This window comes from Musa acuminata, chromosome BXJ1-1 (genome assembly GCF_036884655.1).
Source record: "Musa acuminata AAA Group cultivar baxijiao chromosome BXJ1-1, Cavendish_Baxijiao_AAA, whole genome shotgun sequence".
NCBI lineage: Eukaryota > Viridiplantae > Streptophyta > Magnoliopsida > Zingiberales > Musaceae > Musa > Musa acuminata.
In genome coordinates, this window is record NC_088327.1 from 10,562,804 (window position 1) to 10,584,236 (window position 21,433).

The window sequence follows — 21,433 nt, forward strand, 5'->3', positions numbered from 1 at the left end:
CCTTTTCTTATGCATTCGGTGCCACAGGAACCAACACATTGTTTATAGCATTTGAGGATTGCAGTTTCGTTTCATGTGAAAGAAGCTAAGTTGTAAAGCGATGAATTTTCCAACGCTTCACGGCGTATAGCAGTTTTTCTTTATTTTTTTAACTTTTGCTCGGTATATAAGCATAAAAACGGTTATATATTATACATGGTACGAACAAATTTTTATACTGTGATTGAAATCAAATAATATTATATCGATTTTTACTAAAAAATATATGATTTTGGCATATCTTTAGATCCAAAAATCTATTGTGAATATGAAAGGAAGTTAGACAGAGAAACTATAATATCTCAACTGTGTCCTTTATGATATATGTCGTTTTAGTCCCTATAAGTTATGTCTATAAATTTATAGATAAAAATAGATAATCTATAATAAATTTTTATAAAAGTTCCTCTCAAGGATATCTTCTAAGAAATCCTGACTTCTTTTTTATCGATTAATATCTATCGTAAGAATCTAATTAATTCTTTATATATCTTATCCAATTATAAATGGTCATATAATCTAATACAATATTTTTTTAAATAAAATGTTGACAATTAACATATGGAGTGTTTATGTTAAGACATCCAAGTTAATTAATGTATCATTAAATAAATAATAAATCTTAAATTTAAATATATGTGAACATGATGTACATCATATGATGTTTAAAAAAAACATATACTATGAAGGCACTAGGTAAAGACACACCTAAAAAAATGTGAAGTATCAGTCACATCATTTGTTTTTCTTTGTATTGTTGCATCAAATACGTATCGATAATAATTCTATTCGAATCGAATCAAATGCAATTTTACAAATTACAAAGGCAATAACGAAGGCTTCATTCTTTGAACGGGTAAAATTCCAACCTATGTATAATTTTATAGCATATCGGCCAATAATCAAACCATATCATTGTTTCTCCTCAATAATATACTAATTGCATTTATGAATATATTTTTCTTTTTAGTACACAGTTAGAGAAAGAAATATTCGAGTGGATGTAGATATTTTTAATATTTATTCAAAAATAAATAAATATTTTTATATTTAAATAAAAAAAAATAAATGCATGTTTGTAATCTTATAAAAAAATTTCATATGGCCCTAATATATAATAAATAAAAATATAATCATATAAATAGATATATTTTTTTAGAAAAAAATACTTTATATAATATATAAACCTTGTTGTTTCTTATTATATCTTGTAATTCCATATAATGTAATAGGGAACTTTAAAAGTTTTAAAAATCATATTCCCATCTCGTAAATGCTAAAATACTAATGTTATCTTTGAGATAGGATTAGGTATTTAAGCATTTATAATATTTAAAGTAAACATGATTTAAAAAAAATAAATATTAATTCATATTTAAAACGTGGATCGATGACTTAATAACACATGTTTCATATGTTTCCAAACGCACCCACTATACACTATACACATGCACTATACAATTAAGGTCTCATCATGAAATTTAGATCCAGTAAAATCTAAATAAGATAAGTTGGAAGAGATGAAATTGATAATATATAAGATTTTTTTGAGGAAATCTCTTTACTTTGTTGGGAGAAATCTTGTAATATGTTGAAAAAAATCGTCACTCTTAACCTATATAAATAGAAGAGGGATGAATAAAATATAATTTCTAACAGAAATCGTCTAAAAAATTTAAATTAAATATTTATTTATAACCTTTCCTTCCTACGGGAAAACAAAGAACCAAAGGGAGATCACGTTAATAACATGCCACCAGTCTTGTCTCACTTTGCAGGCAAGCAAAGAAATCAAACGGTGGGCCGGACGCACTCTATTGGATTTGAATTCTGATTCGATTCGGATGGTCCGCTTTGGTGTTCTGCACACGTCTCTTCGTTTCTTCGGTCTGACTCGTCACGCCACCACGGAACCCGCTTGCTTCCAGCTTGCCTTTTCACCGCCCCTTCCTCGAAAGCTTAGTTTGTGTATGTATCATCGACCTTGGAACGGAGAGAGAAAGACGGAGGTCGCGAAGAAGAGCTTCTCAAATCGCTTCAAATAGTGAGTTCGATTGATCTCCCCTCGCGTTTCTTGCATCATATTTAATGGTTAGATCGTCTCAATTTTCGTTTGGGGACCGTGTTTTCTGTCGAGTCGAGCGAGATGTCGGATGATGAGGATTTCGTCGATCACGGAGGAGTCCCGGGAAGCATTTCGTTTTTTGATGCATATATAGATCATGGAAGTGCAGAGGGATGTTATGTTTGTGTGCCTCTATGATCTAACATCAACGGTTTTTGTGGCTTCAAGATTTCTTGATCGAAGGAAATCCTGTTCTTTCTATTATACTCTGCTCGAAGGTGCCAGTGGCGCTTACCTTGTATGTGGAATCTCTCTTGCAATTTGAAGTATCCAGAATCATACATGTTTCGTATATGTTATGATATTTCTTCTACGTAATAGTAATGATCCGATGAGAAGATCGTAGAAATCTAGTTATTTTTTTCTCTAATTTATCATCATTTTAGAACAAATCATAATCTTCTCGGTCAAGATGATTATTGGAATATCGACGAAAAAATTAACTGGAAAGTTGGCACATGGAGTAAGATTTTATGGCTTTATGGACGGTATCGATGCTAGTTTAGGTAGTGTCGAAATTTTTGCCAGAAAATCCATTATAGTTTCTTCTCGTGTGTGCGTATATATTATATGCTTATGTGGAGTTAAAAGGAATACACATGTTAGAGGCTTATTACTAGCATTAATGCCTTTATAATGTCTTTTTTAGGGTTTGAAGTGTTGGTTAGGTCAATAGAAAGAGTTTTTGTCATGTTTTAGATCTTTATTTGTCTTTTGGATCATTTGTAATGACTTGTTCCTACTATGTGCTTTAAGTGTACCCGCGAATAAAGGTGCGAGAACAGGAAGATCAGACAATCAAGGAAGAAGAGCTCTCATTTGTTATGAGAATCATTGAAACTCTCTCTACAGAAGTTCAACCATCCTTGAGGAATTCAGCAGCAAACTATGGTAAAGATACAGCTCTGTCTTGATTCTTGTCGATGATCATGTATTGTGTAAGCAGCCTGGATTTTGTTTGTCAATTTAATCTTTCAACTTGTTTTATAAATCATATTCCCTCTTGAACTCTTTAATTAATGTATATGTATTTTAAACAAAATTCTTATCTTATTTTTCTCTTTCTTTCTCTGTTTGTTGATGAAGTTGATGTTTACGTTAGACCTGTTCTATTCTTGCCGCCGAGCAAATCTTATGGAGTTACTTTATTAGTTTACCGCAAATCATAGTTTAGGGAAAAATTGTCTATTTCAGGTCCCAGCAGGTTATAGTTCTAAAAGGACTTGTAGTTGTTATATGTGCTATGGTCCCAAAAATACTTGTTAGACATGCTCTAGAACTACTAGTGTCTCCGTAGAACTTCAAAGAATTTCAACTGATGCTATTTGGAAGTCCTAGTTTTCAATTTACTAGGAAGATAACGGATTGTGCAACTCATTGTTTTCCTTTCAGAAAGAAAAGGTGGGAAAGTCCTCAGCTTTTAGGAAGGTTATTAGAGTCCATAAAATGAGAAGTGAAGCTGACGATAAACCCTTTTTTCGATTAAAACTTTATAGATTTGTCTGTTGTTCTTTCTTGTCCACCTTTTTCTCTGTATTTCTATGATGTCTTTAGTTGTTCTTCTTTAGCCCGAGCTTATCCTTGGTGCATGTTATGATGTCTCGGCATTAAAACTTTTGCAAAAAGGATCTGAACGTTGCACCTGACAGAAACTGCTGACCTTTTACCATGTCATTTCGTGGCTCTATTTGGGTTCGGCATTCATGCTTTGCTTAATTCTTTTTAAAATTATTATTATCATCTTTTGTGTTTACAAAGGTCACAATTGGTTGGGTATTCGAAACTTTTATAGCTTTTTTTTTTATGGGAGCTACAATACATGGTGACTTGTGCTAATGATTTCAGAGGCCAATGACTTGCTAAATTATGGAAGAGAATTTTATATTCATTTAATATCCTATGTTTCATTATACAAGGTGAATAACATTTTAGTATCTTCTCTGAAGTTTGAAGATATAGGGTTCGGTCAATAATTGCAACATTGACATTGTTATTGGAAAATGGCATTATTGTCAAGTGCCCTAGTCCTCAAAAGCACCCGACATAATTACTTTCAAGAAAATTGATGGTTGAGTAATATTAGCAATTTCTCGTACATTGACCCCTTTTATTGGGACTTAAATTTTATTGACACTGGAAACAAAGTAGGTCAGAAATTCAGATTCTGATCTCTTGTAACACAAACTGTAAAATTTCCCTCAGTAAGACAATTCCCAGAGGCTTACTGCATAGTCTATCAACTGGACCTTGGCTGGGTATTTGTTTCACACTATAAAAGGTGAGAGAATCTCCACTAAAATGCTGCGATCTCTCACTCATTCAATTTTGAAAATCACAACCAAGAATTAATTTTGCCTCTTGCAAACTCTAATAGAATTCAATCATTTGTCTTCTCAATGGCCGTGTGTTTATTGCCTAAACTCCATGTGATCTAGTACTTCCATGCAGCTATGTTTTCATGGAGACACCAAGTGGTAGGTTAGTTATTCCTTATCGATTTTTTTGCTAGAAATAACAACTGTATATTAGATTCCTCTGTTGCATTATCCCAGGTTTGTCCCATGAGGAATTTGTTTGGAAATACATGACTTATATAACTAAGATTTTTTTTTGTTAACATTCAGTACTTGCTACTGCTATTATCTGTAATTTTACATTTTTTTGATGCCTTTTAGCTTCCCTGATTAACGGTGTTCTCTTTTTAGATACGGAGTCTGGAAAAGATCCTCTTTTGTGGCATGCAAAATTTCACAAGTCTCCACTCAAGGGTTTTCCAGCTTCTTCTATTTCCGCATCCAAAGGTTCAGTATTCTGTATATTTATTTGGATGCTACAATTTTGCATTAGTTTAAATATAATAGAAAAAAAATCTAACACCTAAGTTTGATCTGCAGGGAAGGATGCCAAAATTATCAATGAGGACAATAAGACCAAAAAGAGAGCTAGTTCAGTTCCACGACCTCGTGCTGTCCTATCGAGTCCTGGTACATTTTTACTCAATAATAAGATTATAATTCAGAATGTGTGGGGAAATGTGCTCTAAGATATCAAGCATTGTTTGTTTTCTTGTTTCTTTTTATCACTTTGCTATCATTTATTTAACATTGTTTACGTTGCATCATTGTGTTTTGGCAAGGGGAGTAATTTAATTCTCTGGTATTAGTGATTGTAACCATCATAACATTTTGAAGATACTTCAATTTGCACCATCGAGAAAATATTTTAGAAAAATACTCAGCAATGTTTCTGCAACATATTAGAAGCAGAGCTTGCTGCATTTCTAGCAGACCAACATGCACAACTAATAAAATAATCAAATAGAGTAAAGCACAAAGATAAGGAAAAAGAGAACCTGGCTCCATATGATTAATGTCACCATCTAATGTGCTTTTAATTTGAAGTTGAATGCCGTCAAGATTGCTCTTATATGTTGTCTACTTTTTTTCAATTCTCTATCGTATATTTGCTTTCAGATAATGATGATCTCATAGGAAAGCAGAACCTAGTGATAAAGCGGCAAACGCTCCCAAAAATCAAGAGCATAAACCAGAGTCTACAAGCTCAAGGTAAAGAGGGTAGCCACAAGAATGCTGGTGTTGGAACTCCACTTCTCAGAAAAGGGATCTCCAAGGAATCTGGTGACAACAACCATACGAATGAGAGGAAGCTTCCCTCAGAAGTGGCGGCACAGAGGCAAGTAATGTTCGTGAAAAGAGGATGATGAACCATATTAAGTGATGATCTACATGGTGACTACAAACTAGGTCACAGTTATTTTTGCAGTCACAAGACAAAGGAGGATCCGGTCTTGGTTTTGTTTGGCAGAAGAGATCCGTCCAGCAGTTAATCGTATTTTTACATCGTGTTACTGAATGAAGTTATCATGGGAAGATACATGAAGTTGTGTATATTGTTATGGAATAGATGTATGACAGGCCAAGTGGCCTGTTGAGTATGTTTTCTTTTCTTTTAATCTTGAAATATTTTTTCCCTTCAAGAAAGTACCTGTTATGAGTTGTCAATTGCCTTCATGTTCATGTGAAAGCAATATTCCTAATCACCAGATATAATATATGGGATTCCTTGAGCAATGCTTGTTTCTAGCTGTCCTGAATGCAAATTAACTTTGTTGGGTTAGATATGAACTGAACACTACCAAGTGGGAAAGACCTAAATAGGAATCTGGATAACTCTGATATAAGACTTATGTGGTTTGATTTTTTTCATTTGGGTCTATAGAAGAATTAAAATTTTTATTATATGAGATCAATTTATAATTACTCTTAATTGACCAAACTCCAACACAAGTCCTATGTACACCATCTCACACAAGAAAGCTCTCTTTCTTTTTTCTCTCATTCTCTCCATAACTAGTAGAGGAAATCCAAAAATACTTACTAGTATTTTCTCATATCACCTATACATACATAAAATCAGGGTCTGTCGTATCGAGCCGTACTGTCCGGTACGGGCGGTACATACTGGTCCGACAGGTTGTCGGTACGTGGACCGACTATTACTGATCCGAGAGTACTGTAGCTCTGTAACACTGTACTATAGTATTGTAGCAGTGCTACAGTACTCGGTACACCTGGGTGTACTGCTCGGTATATCGTACCGTACCGGTACCGAGCCCAGGTCGAAATATCGGTACGGTACGATATTGTGAACCTTACATAAAATATTTATAAAAATAATAATTTTATTTTATTTCTTCACTCGGTAGTCTGAGATCCTTCTTCTCCGAGAACATTGATTATAATTACCCACCCAAAATGAGAGATGCTAAAGCTTTGCATGCGTTGGACATCATCATTCATATAAACAACTAAATGACACACTTCTGCAGGTGATCACTTCTTTTAGCTGTATGCTAAAACAATAGAAAACTTTATTTGTCTGTTGGACTGCTGGTACTCGTTGCTTATCGAGTTCCCACTGGTAAGATAATGTACTTTCTTTTAGATTCGTGCAACCATTCATTGCGAAGGAAGAAAAAAAAGAGATAAAAAACCGATGCGGCCATTATTATTGGCATATTGCCATTTATCGTTATCCGAAATTTACCCCCAACTAATTATCATATTTGATTGACTTAACATTGGTCAAAGGTTTGACCGTCTTGTTTTTGGTCATCAGACTCATGAAATAACATCCAAATACAATGCAGGTTGTATATCCAGTAACGCACAGTGCTTTTAAACGGGAACGAAGCGGAAACGAAGCGGAAACGAAGCGTCAGCAAACTTGTTATTTTCGGCGATTACCATCCAACAACACGATCACAAAACGATCACAAAGCCGACCGGATCCGCAGTCGACCGCATCACGCCCATTGAGTGACCCTCCTCCCGAGGACAGAGCCGGAGGCGGAGAGCTGCTGGGGGGGAAGTGCAAATGGCAACCCCGCTCGCGTTCCACCAACCCTAACGCTCCGATCAACCGATCGCGGTGCTCCGGCTCCGACCATCTCGATCGAGGTTGGTCGAAGCGTTCCCTTCTCGCCCTAGGGTTTCTCCCGCAAGATTCGCTCGGTAACCCGGGTCCCTCTCGATCGTCTCGTTGTACTCTCCGTTCATGACTTGCATTTCCTCCTACTCGCCGCTTAATGCTGGGGTTCCGCATTAAGCGGGGGGGTGCTCGGGGGAAGTGCAAATGACGACCCCGCTCGCGTTGCACCAACACTAACGCTCCGATCAACCGATCGCGGTGCTGCGGCTCCCACCATCTCGATCGAGGTTGGTCGAAGGGTTCCCTTCTCGCCCTAGGGTTTCTCCCGCAAGATTCGCTCGGTAACCCAGGTCCCTCTCGATCATCTCGTTGTACTCTCCATTCATGGCTTGCATTTCCTCCTACTCGCCGCTTAATGCTGGGGTTCCGCCGCTTTCTTGAATCAGCATTTGAACTTTTCTGGTCGCATTTGGTTTCTGTTGGAGTTTGGAGAAGGTGTTGGTGATATCGATTCGGGAATGGCGCGGCAAAAAGCTATAGCGGCACTGAATGCGATGAAGGCCATCGGAATACCGATGCAAATGGCCAAACCCGTTCTGAAGAACCTTCTTAAAGTTTACGAAAATAATTGGGAGTACATTGAAGCCGAGAACTATCGGGTCCTCGCCGATGCTATACTTGACATTCAAGAATCGCAGGAGAAGGTACTATGTTTGGCGTATTGTATTGGTAATCACAAGTCATCAGTTGGTCTTTAAATATGAACCGTTTTTTGAATTATCCTATTGCTTTAGGAGGACGGCTGGAAAAAGAAAATGGTGGATGATTTATGGAAATCTTATCATAATTTAATTCTTGTAGTTCTTCTTACTGATTTGTTCCTAAGACGTTGAATAACTGATTGTTTCAGGATGTGGGTGGTAAAGGGAAGGATGTTATTGCAAGCGTTGATCCTGAGCCTTGTCGAACGAGAGTCAGGGCTAGGCAAGATGACCATCCCCCTCCACCATCAAATGCTAACCCTAATTTGGCTGGTGAAACTTCACAGAAAAGGCCAAGACTAGAAGCAGGTGTATCACGTGAACATAAAGGAGATGGACCAGTTTCATCCTTGAGGAGTCGAGGAATCATGATCGATGAACCCTCGTTGCCTCAACCTTCCTTTGGGAAAGCAGCAAATCAGGACTTGTTACAGCGGCCATTGACTAGGCAGACTACAACTGAGGTCGTGCCACCTCAAACTTGCAATATATCTGATAGAGCTGGACAGACATCATCTCATTTGAATCATAGACAAATAAAAACTCCAAACCAGGTAAACGAAGCTGGTCTCGTACAAGTTCTGATAAATACACTTGTCATATATAAAAAAATGACAAACAATCTCTGCAGGATAAAATGGATAATTCCATCATTTTTAAAGAGCCAAAAGTTGAACCAGGCACTGAGTTTCTACAAAAGCATCACACAGGTAACTGTTCTTCTGATCCAGTCAGTCCTAAGGATGAGCCGTGTGAATATGACTCACCAGTATCTGAAACTCCTATTGCGATGATACACCCCTCGCAGCCACATTCTTCAGGAAACATAGGTATATGTGTAATCTTTGTTCTCTTTATCATTTGTTGAAATTGGCGTATTTTGATGGTATATTAGTGTATCTCTTTTGGCATCATCTATTATTATCAGCAACCGTGTGTTAAGATTGGCCACTTTATGCATGAAAGTTTCTTGCAAGCAATTATACTCGTCCAATTTGTTTCTTATTCCATGCAAAATTCATGTAATTTCTCTTTATTGTATCGACCATATTGAAAAGGTTGATTTTTCTTGAACATAAATTAAATGACTTATAGAGAGTCTCCATATGACATGTATTTTTTGATATAACAACTAATAACCGTCATATCTAACTATACTATTAAAAATTAACTTTTAATTGAATACATGAAGCTTTTGTATCAAGCAATACTTGTCCTGAGAATATATTAAGCATTGTGTTGGGACATATTAGTTAAATCTTGTGAGAAATATTCATAATTGGTCTATTTTGGCCCTTTTATTTCCTCAAGGTCAACAAAGTTGTCATGTCTCTTCGAAAGGTCATTCAACTTTGCAGCAAAATGTTGATGGAAGCATGACACAGAAAGGGCAAAGAAATAATGCTAAGGAAAGTCTCCCAGTTAATGCATTCACTACGGGAACCACATCTGAGCTTTTATCTGTTCAGGAGTCATCTTCTTTTAATGTTGATGTAGCTTCTTCAGACTTGGGGGAGGTAAAACTTACATTTAGTTGTAGCTCTGATCGACCGGATTTCCATGTACCTAATTTGGAGACTGTCTTTAAACGAGTAGAAGATAGATGTTTGAAATCCTACAGGATTCTTCAACCGAGCTTCTCTTTTGTGAACCTTATGAAAGAAATGTGCGAGTGTTTTCTAGAGCTAGGTTCTGAAGCAACTGATGATAAGCAGGAAAATGTCATGCAGATAATTCCAACAATAGATGCACTCAAGAAACCCATCATGCCTTGTGCTTATGACGCCATGTCTGCATGCTTGAATAATTCATTTTGTCCAGCAGCATTGGATAATATGCCCGTGACACTTAGCTCTGATCCTTCTCCTATTCAGAAAGATACACTTATTAATCAAAGTGGGATGATCCAGAAGATGAAGGAACCTGAAATTCCCAAATCCATAAGCCTAACATCATGTAGCTTGGTGGTGGTTCAGCCACAACATGCACTTGGCAGATCAAGACTGCTTCATGATGTCAATGACATATCTAAAGGTGAAGAAAGAGTTAGAATATCAGTGGTAAACGAAATCTCTAGAGAAGAGTACCCGCCATCTTTTAACTACATACCACGTAACATTGTTTACCAGAATGCATATGTTAGTTTTTCTCTCGCTCGAATTGGGGATGAGGACTGCTGTGCAGATTGTTTCAGTGATTGCTTGACTGCACCAATACCTTGCACCTGTGCACGTGAAACAGGAGGTGAATTTGCCTATACATCAGATGGCCTTATGAAAAAGGAATTTCTGGATGAATGCATCTCTATGTATCGTGAACCGCAAAAACACCATCTGTTCTATTGTAAAGATTGCCCCCTAGAAAGATCAAAGAATGATGTTTTGCCTGAGGCATGCAAGGGACACCTAGTGCGGAAGTTTGTTAAAGAATGCTGGAGCAAATGTGGCTGCAGTATGCATTGTGGAAACCGTGTGGTTCAAAGAGGCATCACACGCAATTTGCAAGTAAGTTTATTGTTTCTTGAGAATTGATCATAATCATAATCTTGCCCCTCCTTTTAATCAAGATTCTGTGTTTGTCTTACAGTGAGGCTTTTTTGCCATTTCACTCTCAAGTGCTGCTTATCATATTCATTTCTTCTATTCGAATGAACTTATTTTTCTAACATTACATTGGATTGTGTGTGCTTTAGGTGTTTCTCACATTCTTGAGAATGATCATAATCATAATCTTGCCCCTCCTTTTAATCGAGATTCTGTGTTTGTCTTACAGTGAGGCTTTTTTGCCATTTCACTCTTAAGTGCTGCTTATCGTATTCATTTCTTCTATTCAAATGAACTTATTTTTCTAACATTACATTGGATTGTGTGTGCTTTAGGTGTTTCTCACATCTGAAGGAAAGGGGTGGGGCTTGAGGACACTTGATGAATTGCCTAGAGGTGCTTTTGTATGTGAGTATGTTGGGGAAGTATTGACAAACATGGAGCTATATGATAGGACAATGCAAACCACAGGCAATGCAGAGCATACTTATCCAGTGTTACTAGATGCTGATTGGGGCTCAGAAGGTGCACTGAAGGATGAAGAAGCCCTTTGTTTGGATGCAACATTTTATGGCAACGTGGCAAGATTTATCAACCATAGGTACGCTCCTAATAAGAAATCATGTTCTCAATCAGATGGTTCTAAGCTTCTGACACTTTAGGCATTACTTAAGAGGAAATTTGATAAAAAAGGTATTGTGTTGCTTCTCATGTTGATGGTCTTGGAGATGCATCAGTCTTATAGTGCTCTAGTTATTTTTTACTGGGGTCCCATAAATTCCCGCCCCCCCCCCCAAAAAAAATTAATTTTGTTAATTCAAAGATCTAATAGACAATGTACCCTTTTTGTTAGAGGATACCAAATTACAAAAAGGATAGGCATCTCATTCTGCCACTAAAAAGTGGATATAATGTTTCTAGCAAATCTTGCCACCTGGTTGGTGGTTTCATTTGACTTATGGTATACATAGGCAAAGGTAACCCTGTTACACAATTTGATCAATTCAAAGATATCTCTGGAGACATTCATTTGCTGCCACAGGGGGATTAATGGTTGTTTAAGACATCTATCACATTTGCTGCATCTCTTTCAACCATCAGCCTGGTAATTCCTTGCGTCACTGCAACCTGAATGCCCTCCTTTACTGCAATTGCTTCACATTCAGACCCCTTCCTAACTGGCGTCCCAGAATTATCCTACTTGGTGATTATGGCCAATGTCGAACATTTTTCTAGAAGTGGGACATCACAACCTGATGAGACCATAAAAAAAAATATTGTTCGTCATTTGAAAAAGTTATGAGTTTCCATTGGTTCTATTTGTATCCATATACATCCAAATTAATCTAAATCTGTAAATCATTTCTGTTTGTTCCACTTGCAACTGTGAACTCGCTAACTGAACTCTGATGATCTGAACTTCAGTTTGAGCTCTGAAGTAACTTGAATTAATTTCTAAGAAGACTTGAAATCCAATTTATTTTCATACTTTGACTTTCAATTTGAGGTTTGATCATCATAAAATGCAAAATTTCCTGTAGCGTTTAACGTTTCGTTCAGTTCGTCTGTGAAATGAACTCACACGCCTCGCATGCAAGCCTCTTGGTGTGCAGACAACTTAATAATCAATTGCCTTCTCTATATATCATAACTATTATAGTCTCTCAATGTGAATGAGAAATGCTTGTGTCCTGTCAGAATATTGGCCCTTAAACTTTTACCTATATTGAAATAGTTAACTTGGATGTATTGCTTATAAAAATGTACTCTAGATGGGGTTTTCATTTTCTTTTGTGACTGCACTTAAGTGCTTTAATTCTAGTTGCAGCGTTCCTCAGCTAAGTGGAGAGGATATGGTTCAAAGTACTTAGATTAGAATAATTGGATGTTTATGAAATTAAAAAATAAATTTTTTAGAAGCAAGACAAGGGTCAAATCCTTTCGTTGATGGCATCCAAGTCCATTCTGCTGTGACATTATAAGGTTGTTCATGTTGATAAAGCAATTTATAGGCTCACCTAGTCCCTGATGCAACTTATCATGTTTTAGTGTGCTCTCTTAAAGGACTCATGGTCCTTGTCAACCTGTAGCTGCCAGTCTCTTTCCTTTCTAAAGCGTCCTTTTAGTATGCATATCTCAAAATTTAATCAGGACTAATTTGCTTAGATCTTGGAACTTCTTGTTTTGAGGCTGATTCTATTGAGCATTTAGAAGGCTTCTTCCTTTGTATATGTTTCTTTTTTTTTTGGGTTCGAAAGCAGGTTTTGCATCATCTATTAGTATTATTAGGGTGCTCTATTTTGACATAATGGGTTTTAAGTAATTGGAATAACCTCTCAGGTGCTGATAAGCTCTGTGCATTTGGTGGTCTTTCGGACTTACAGTTGCTAGACCCTTTTGAACTTGACTGCCATATTTTGTTATTTTATTGCAACACCATATTTCCCAATTCCATGATATTCTCGTACTTCTATTTCTTCTTTACTTGGTGAATCTGGGTACTATTTCAACACATAAAAAGTGAAATTCAAACATGTTGCCTTTAGCATCATTATTATTATTATTTTTTTTCACTCTTGGCAAGAGCTGACTCGGTTTACCTACCTTTGTAATCTAGGACAATCATTGCAGGCTAGGTAATGTTCCCCTCTTTTAGCCGTCTCTGGGACTGTCTTTACATTAACACACCAATTATTTTAGGCATGGTAAGCTTATTGACTGATCTGCTTGCCAGTGTCGACAAGTAAGAACAATATTCTCTGGGACTATCTTTACATTAACTTCTGGTACAGTCTGTACCACATCCTTCTCTAATGTTCATTGACATGAAAAAGAAAGTTTAGTTGTCAGAGTTTTATTTTGGTTTCTTTTGTTTTATTTCAATAGTAGCCATTGATAGAGTATGTTTGACTTTTGCTTTTCTAATGTTATTGCTTCTCTTGCAATCCCATTATACATCACTTGATTTTGTAAATGACTTTTGATTGTAGATGCTTTGATGCCAATCTGATTGAAATTCCAGTTGAAGTGGAGACACCAGACCATCATTACTACCATGTATGCAGTGAATCTGTGAATCAAAGTTATGGCTTTTATCTTCAAACACACTACAAATTCTTGTACTTATTGGGCTCATATCTTCCTATTTCATTTTATCTGCAGCTTGCTTTTTTTACAACCAGAAAATTGGAAGCTTTTGAGGAATTGACATGGGTAAGCATTTTCAAGTGATAGAAGCATTTAAATTGAAAAAGGCAGTTTTTCCATTTTGCCTTATGGGCATTGTTATTAGCACTTCTTTAGATCAAGGCTTTAAATACCAATCCTTTACCAGTTTCACTAACTTGTTGGACTGCCACAGTTATAGTTTATTACCGCTACAGAAATAGTCTTGGATAGATTTTTCTTCTGCGAGTTGTTTGTGCTAGTGCATAAACAAACTGTAATGGTTGGGCTTTTGGAGTTGCCATTCCAATCTGGTCAGAAGCTGCATGCTACAACAATCTTTTAACCTTTAGCTTGCTCTTAAACATTTAGAAGCACAAAAGATGGAAATCCAATAAAAACAATGATTAGTAATCAGTAGGTGTAGCGAATGTAAGAACCGCTTCCATGAAATGCTTTTGTCCTACAGTTGTAATTGATGCTTTACTCGTTAACAACCAATAGGCCATGTATGTTCTGCACCAAGTTACATGATTAGCACTTAGACCCTTAACTGGTATTGAGCTTTGTCATACCCCTCCCCTTCGTGGGTGTGTGTGTGTGTGTGATTTTGTAGGTCGATGAATATAATCATTGCTAGTCCCAGGCCTACCCTGGCTTTCGCTGGACCTAAACTTCTGAGGGATGTCGACAACTATCCAAGTTTTTCCATAAGCATACTTATGGAGAACTCTTTCTAGCTGTGTTACTTTCGCATAAATCATTTTTTTAGATTCTCTAATAACATATTATTCACTTGCAGGATTATGGTATAGATTTTGATGATCATGAGCACCCAATTAAGGCATTTAAATGTAGATGTGGAAGCAGATTTTGCAGAGATATTAAGCGCCGCAGTATGTTTTCATCTCCAAAAGCAATACGATACCTAATATTTCATAGTTTTTTCTTTATTTTTTGTGAAGTGAAACTAAAGAGCTTCATATTATTTGGCAGATGGTAAATAGCACTCTTTTTTAAGGACTGTATGGGATTGTTTGAACCTGCCCACTAAAAAACTTTAGTAAAAACCTTGGGCAAACTACTTTCCTTGGCCTGAAGTATATCCTGTATAACTAGATACTTGTTTATCGCCTTATACATGTTTAACTGTGTAGCTATGTTCCAACCAGACATAGCATAACTATTTGGTATCAGCTACAGATAGACAGGGTCCATCAACTTCTGTCACTTCTTGTTAATCTCCCATCTTCCCTTCAATATTATGTCGCATTCTCTCATTTCTCACTTGCAAATCCTCATTTCTGGTTGGTTTGGCTGCAATTAATGCAAATAGGTACCGCATGTCGTCATAGGTAAACTCGCATAACTTACCCAGTTAAAAGGTGATGATGTCTAACCGCCAGTGAGTCGAACAAGTGCTCTCCACTTCTAATCTGATCGAGGGTGAAAATCAGAAGGAGCTTTTTTAGTCCATTCCTCTTTGATAACATGGAATCATTTAGCAACGTTCAAACAAAAACAAAAGAGAGGTAATAGTGGTCCTAACTGTTTATATTCCTAAATGACAGTCGCTAGTGTTTAATTTAGAAACGCAACGAAGCAAAATATGGTTATTACATATGGGATACAAATTAGCAAAATTTAGTAAGTGACGGTTTGTTTATTATGGACAAATAGATGCTTTTTTTAGTTTTATCATATATTGTCATCCTTGTGATAAAACACCATTTATTTTCAGGGAGAAGATCAAGGGCATTGGTTCAATGAACCTACAGAAATTTTGAAAAGGATTTTGAGTAGGTCTCCAGTAGAAGGCTTGTTTTTATTGTAATTAACAAGTAATCTGGATGATATGGCGTCCTGCTCGTGGTGTACAGGATGGTATAGGAACAACTTTAATGGATTCTGCTGAATGTGGACTGGGTTTTGACAGGAATCTTTACCTGACTGTCAGAAGACTTGAACTTAAAAACATTTTGTGGGCATCAGCATCAAATGGTAATCTCCATTTGGTAGGATGAAGTTTCTCAATTTGATCTGCCTATGACTGTTTTCAAGATTGATAGGTGTAAATGCTGGTCGTTAACATTTTCTCTATGCTAGCAGGAAGTTTTGTTTACAAGATGCTTAGTTAGAGCTTATCTTAACCCTAACCATGTTTTGTCGTTTAACAACTCTGGCTACGCATCTTGAGTTGGATGAGGCGGTGACCCTCAACCTTGTCCAACTTGGCAAATGGTATCCTTCGGTTCTGCGGTCATATTCTTGGTTTTTGCTGTGTCCCTAGTCTTTCTCCAATCGCCAAAAAAAAGAGTTCTGACTTAGTGTACAGTCTCATTCAGATAACGATCATTCCAACCTTAGCTTTTGTGGGCACGTGATCTTTGCTGAAATCTTACTCGAATCTGTGATGCGAATGCCTCTTCGTCCTCTACAAGTGCCACAGATTCCTCAGAAAAAAAAATTCGAGGGCTTGAACGGACCGGATGATGGCAACATCAGCTCACAGGGGACTTTTGATGACCGCCGAAAGCAACTTTAGGGTCCACACAGATGCTTTCGAGGCGTAAAGATCTGCCAAGCTTCTTCATTCTCGATTGGTGGATATGCTTTTGAGTGCCAACTCCATTTGCAAGAAGATGCCTCATCTAATGATAGGGACGGCATTCAATTCTATCATCGACTACTTTGGCTCGACGGTCAGCACGAATAAAGGCGATGGGACCAATGCTGGGTCCATGTAATTGCAACGAATGGAAAGAATGACGGCATCATCATGGTTGGGCGTGCTTTTGAGTGTCCTTTCGACACTTTAAACTGGCTTTAAATAACCAATCGAGCATGCCTTATTATTAGATGAGTGAGGTGAAGCGATATCTGTGAAGGCCAATATGGTGACACAGGCAAAGAGACTTGGCAGAGGAGACACGCAGGTCACCCTTGCTAAGGTTCAACTGAGAGCATCCATGGAGTGTTGGAAGTCGATGAGGCAGGCCTTGTGGAAGCTGCGGTCACGGTTGCGAGGCATGGCGGCACCACTGAGGCAGAGTTCAGCGAGTTTTGCTTATGATCTAAAGAGCTACTCCCAGAACTTTGACGATGGTTTCCTCCATGAGCAGTTTGTGCCGTGCTCTCACCACTTCATTCAATTCCTGACGAACGTCAGTCCTCTGGAGGCGCAATTTTGCTTATTAGAAGTTGGATCGTACCGAGCTCTCACCACTTCATTCAATTCCTGACGACCGTCAGTTCTCTGGAGGCGCAATTTTGCTTATTAGAAGTTGGATCGTAAAAGAGGGGTAATTTCCATGTATGTGTATCGACTTGGAAAGGCTAAATCTTCCTCGAGGACAAGTAAATAATTATGTCGAGTCGTAGAGTTCCTCTCGTTTCCTATCTAAATTAGAAATCTATATTACACGTTAGCATACCACATTCTTCCTATTAAGCAATCTTAACGTGATCGGCGTCGATTGTCTACTGCCTTCTCTGTACCTGAGAAACGAGATGCTGTCCCCATCACCAGTATTGCCTCATAAAATGTCCAGTAAGATTAAAAGGTTAACCCGTGACGATACAGATTATTAGCACAACTATTTATTCAGGTCTTTGGAACTCGAAGAGTATTGTTTTGACAATGGAAATCGACTTCAAAGGATTGAATCGACGATCTGTATTCAATCTCATTATATTAGGATTAATTACTCATGTGATTTACATTGAGAATCTATAATTTTAAAAATAAAATAAATAATCTCATATATTCTGAATAAATTTAATATATCAAATAATTTTAATATATCATTTATTTTAAATAATTTTATCGATAATAAATAAAAATAAAATGGATGTTAAAATTATTTTTTTATTTATTATTTCGTATTGACCTAACATGTTATGTCACGTATTATGTTTTTCGTCAAACACAGCTGACATCGTTACGATAAATGAGATTATTTATTTTATTTTTTAAATTATAAATATTTTTAATATAAAATTTTTAAATATAAGAATCATGATATTAATAAGATTCAAATAAACAAAAAGTATAATTAGTCTCGTTATATTACGTTGGCATTCCTATCAGATGCGTGGGATTAGGATAAGACGAGAAGTAATGAGGTATGAGTTGTATGCACGTCTGTCCCATCTTCTGCTCCAACAAAGATTCTTCTGGTCTCTCAGTTCATTTTGGCTGATAATGTACTATAGATGTGGAAGATGATATTATAGCTGTAGATAACAACGTAGATAACAACAAATTTGTAATAGACCATTTTTTTTCCCAAAAACACAAAAACAAAAACAAAATTTGAATTAAGAAACAGAAAGTATACAATATGGCTTATATACTGGTCATCGTATAAAATAGACAGTAGTTCAGAAGGAAAGTGTTGAGCTGTGGTGCGACCAAATGTGCATATGCTGTTACACTCATGAAAACAGTGTAAACATACAATTGAAATCTTTAAATATAATGATAGATGCCATTATATGATTGCCCTCAGTATATAGTATTGGATAATCTTTGAATTAGTCTCAAAGCGACCATCTCTCCAAGCATGGAGAAGCCTTTTCTCGGCGCTTCGCAGCTATTGCTTCACATCAAATGCTTCGCGTTGAAGAGCCGACAAATGCAAAGTAGGCTGCTGCTAAGCAAAATGCTCAGTATCCCTCTTTTTCTCTTACGTATAACGAATCTAAGACTCCCACCCTCCTGCAAAGAGTTAGCCATTACTGTTAATGTTAACGAAGCCAAAGGAGGTTTAGTTCACACGACAACGGAATACAATTTCTAGCAAAATAATTAGTGTCAGCCACAATTTTCTTCAAATTCCTATAGCACTAATCTCTCGTGTTAGAAAACCTTATCCAAAGGAGGTCCCGTAGTGATAAGGATAATAATTACGATAAGACTCGCGTGACATCAGCTGTCCCAGATGACGCATTACGTCATTGTTGACCTGATGAGGCACCCGATCAAAATGGACCAGAACACTTACCAAGGCACATTAACACCCTCAGGCTCAATCCCCCACGCCACGTCAACGGCAATGTCAGACGCTACCAAAAGTACGATCCTGCTCCCTGTAGGCAGGCACATCATGCAACGTTAATTCTCACTATAAAAACCCTCATACATTGAGGGGGAAAGGGAGAAAGGGAGAAAAAGAGAAAGAGAGAGGCACAAGAGTAGCAGACACAACTTAGCAAAAAAAAAGAAACCCCCACGATCACCCACTGACTTGATCGTTGGAGGGGTCGGACCGAGCTCCCCGACCCGACCTTTGTGCAGGTGCGAAGCCGAATGTCCCCACTGAACGCACAGGCGAGGAGTTCTTGCTCGGAGGGAATAGTGACCCCGTCCCAATCGGAACACCGTGATCGACCACCTCAACAGTCAGGAGGAGCGTCCCAGGGAGATCCCCGTCATCTAGACCCGAACCAAGCCGCGCCGGTCCCGATGCCACGGCTAAAAATTATTTACACTAGCACGTAGAACGTGAGCTAATAAAGTTAGAGATCTGTCCCTACAGAATATTAGCTAATAAAGTTGTAATAGACCAGTAAACAATGGCATAGTTCGAAATGTGCTGTCCCACTAAGTTTGCAGTTCATTTCATCTTCTGTTAGACTTCTGGAATATGATTCATTTGTCATGGCCACGTCTATTGCCTAACAATTGAAGCGTGGTCAGCGAGGCCATTTTTGTTGTAATATTCAAAGTCTTTTATGATTCAGAGTGTCACAAATTTCTTCCTTTTTTTTCTTATTTTTAAGCTACTGCTTTGATTTATTCCTGAATATATATATAATAATCTTGGAAGACCTCACATTAGTACTCAAAGAGCCACATGCATACATCCATATAAAACGAAGGAGAAGGCGCTGAGTAGTAGGTACGGCACAGCGGAGGACAGATGTTCTTGCCAGCTCAAACTCATTCATCACCATAACATCTCCTTCATCAACCACCACCGCCAAGCCATGAGGTCATTTCTTCTCTTTTCACTGGTTCAGAGGTTGAATCCGCGCATATAAATATATGGAAGAACAAGCAGCGATTCATATGCCGAGGAAGAAGATGAGAGGGGAGGTCATCCTACTGTGTCTGTGGCTGTGCACGGGGCTTGTGGCTGGGGACTGGAACATCCTCAGCTACATCACTAGCAAGAGAGAGGATGACAGGAACAGCAACGTGGAGTTCAGCCTGAGGAACTACTGCGAGAGCTGGCGGATGAACGCGGAGCTGAACAACATCCGGGGGTTCGAGGTGGTGCCAGGGGAGTGCGTCGGCTACATCGGCGCCTACATGACGTCGACGCAGTACGAGGTGGACGTCCAGCTCGCCGCCGAGGAGTCCCTCTTGTTCCTCACCGACAGCTTTCAGCCCTCCGGCGACGGCAAGGACGCATGGATCTTCGACCTCGACGACGTCCTCCTCTCCACCGTGCCCTACTTCAAGATGCACGACTTCGGGTACACATCATATATAGGACTAGGATCTTCTTCTCTACATACATACCATTTTGCTGCACAAGTGGAATGTTGGTTCTGTGAAATGACTGTGTTGGGATGGATGCAGAGGAACCAAGACAAACAGAGGGAGCCTCGAGGCATGGATGAGGGAGGGCAATGCGCCTGCCATCGAGCACATGCTGACACTCTTCTACCTAATCAGAGGAAAAGGGTTGAAGGTCTTCATCCTCTCTTCCAGAGCAGAGTATCTCAGAGAAGCGACCGTCGAAAACCTCATCGCCGTCGGCTATCATGGTTGGACTGATCTCATCCTCAGGTCTGTACATCTTTATGAATGAATGCGTATGATAATGCAAGCATCGAGACCAACTATTAGCAGACTACATATCAGCACGCTTCTGTTCTAATTCATTCTCCCTTCTCATCAACCTGCAAATATTTGATCTCCAGGTCGGAGGAGGACAAATATACCTGCGCAGAGGAGTACAAGGCAAAACAGAGGAGCAAGTTGGTCCACGAAGGCTACCGCCTGTGGGGAATTGTTGGGAGCCAATGGAGCAGCCTCGGGGGTTACACCACCGCCCGAAGAATCTTCAAGCTCCCAAACCCTATGTACTATGAGTATTAGAACGTCATCATCTCTCTGCCAACTTTCTCATTCCCTCCGCCAAAAATAAGTGGCCCTCATTTCCCTTCCTACATGGAGAAAGATATGAGTTCACATGTTTTTGTCTCAACGCACAGTTCTTTACCGTGTTGCCATCCATCGTCAGTGACTATATCTTGTTGAAGTTAATAATAAATTATAATGAAAAACACTTTACTATCAAGAACGAATTGTAATATCACATATTAAGGTTAAATTA

General features: G+C 38.1%; 3 protein-coding genes across 8 annotated transcripts; all 3 read left to right on the top strand.

The window, feature by feature from the left end:
• The first annotated feature begins 1,885 nt into the window (after window positions 1-1,885).
• On the top strand, window positions 1,886-6,255 carry LOC135584599 (uncharacterized). 2 transcript variants are annotated; one of them, XM_065181020.1, is made up of 5 exons: window positions 1,886-2,083; window positions 2,921-3,055; window positions 4,870-4,965; window positions 5,059-5,148; window positions 5,638-6,255. In XM_065181020.1, coding segments are annotated over exons 1-5 (570 nt in total). In that variant the 5' UTR covers window positions 1,886-2,082; the 3' UTR covers window positions 5,886-6,255. The 2 variants fall into 2 exon arrangements, with proteins under 2 accessions (XP_065037092.1, XP_065037099.1); XM_065181027.1 differs by lacking the exon at window positions 1,886-2,083 and adding an exon at window positions 2,112-2,402.
• Window positions 6,256-7,403: 1,148 nt separating this feature from the next.
• On the top strand, window positions 7,404-16,129 carry LOC103992742 (histone-lysine N-methyltransferase SUVR4). 5 transcript variants are annotated; one of them, XM_065181082.1, is made up of 11 exons: window positions 7,404-7,965; window positions 8,062-8,319; window positions 8,526-8,930; window positions 9,008-9,206; window positions 9,688-9,893; window positions 10,251-10,880; window positions 11,255-11,520; window positions 13,910-13,976; window positions 14,082-14,132; window positions 14,887-14,980; window positions 15,826-16,129. In XM_065181082.1, exons 2-11 carry the CDS (start codon window positions 8,134-8,136, stop codon window positions 15,852-15,854), a joined length of 2,133 nt encoding a protein of 710 aa, XP_065037154.1. In that variant the 5' UTR covers window positions 7,404-7,965; window positions 8,062-8,133; the 3' UTR covers window positions 15,855-16,129. The 5 variants fall into 5 exon arrangements, with proteins under 5 accessions (XP_065037154.1, XP_065037149.1, XP_009410859.2 ...); XM_065181077.1 differs by lacking the exon at window positions 15,826-16,129 and adding an exon at window positions 15,421-15,795 and having other exon boundaries at window positions 9,688-10,880; XM_009412584.3 differs by lacking the exon at window positions 15,826-16,129 and adding an exon at window positions 15,081-15,364 and having other exon boundaries at window positions 9,688-10,880.
• Window positions 16,130-19,945: 3,816 nt separating this feature from the next.
• On the top strand, window positions 19,946-21,304 carry LOC103992735 (acid phosphatase 1). Its single transcript, XM_009412562.3, has 3 exons — window positions 19,946-20,567; window positions 20,674-20,883; window positions 21,018-21,304. The coding sequence occupies exons 1-3, from the start codon at window positions 20,134-20,136 to the stop codon at window positions 21,193-21,195; spliced, it is 822 nt and encodes a 273-aa protein (XP_009410837.2). The 5' UTR covers window positions 19,946-20,133; the 3' UTR covers window positions 21,196-21,304.
• Window positions 21,305-21,433: the final 129 nt, after the last annotated feature.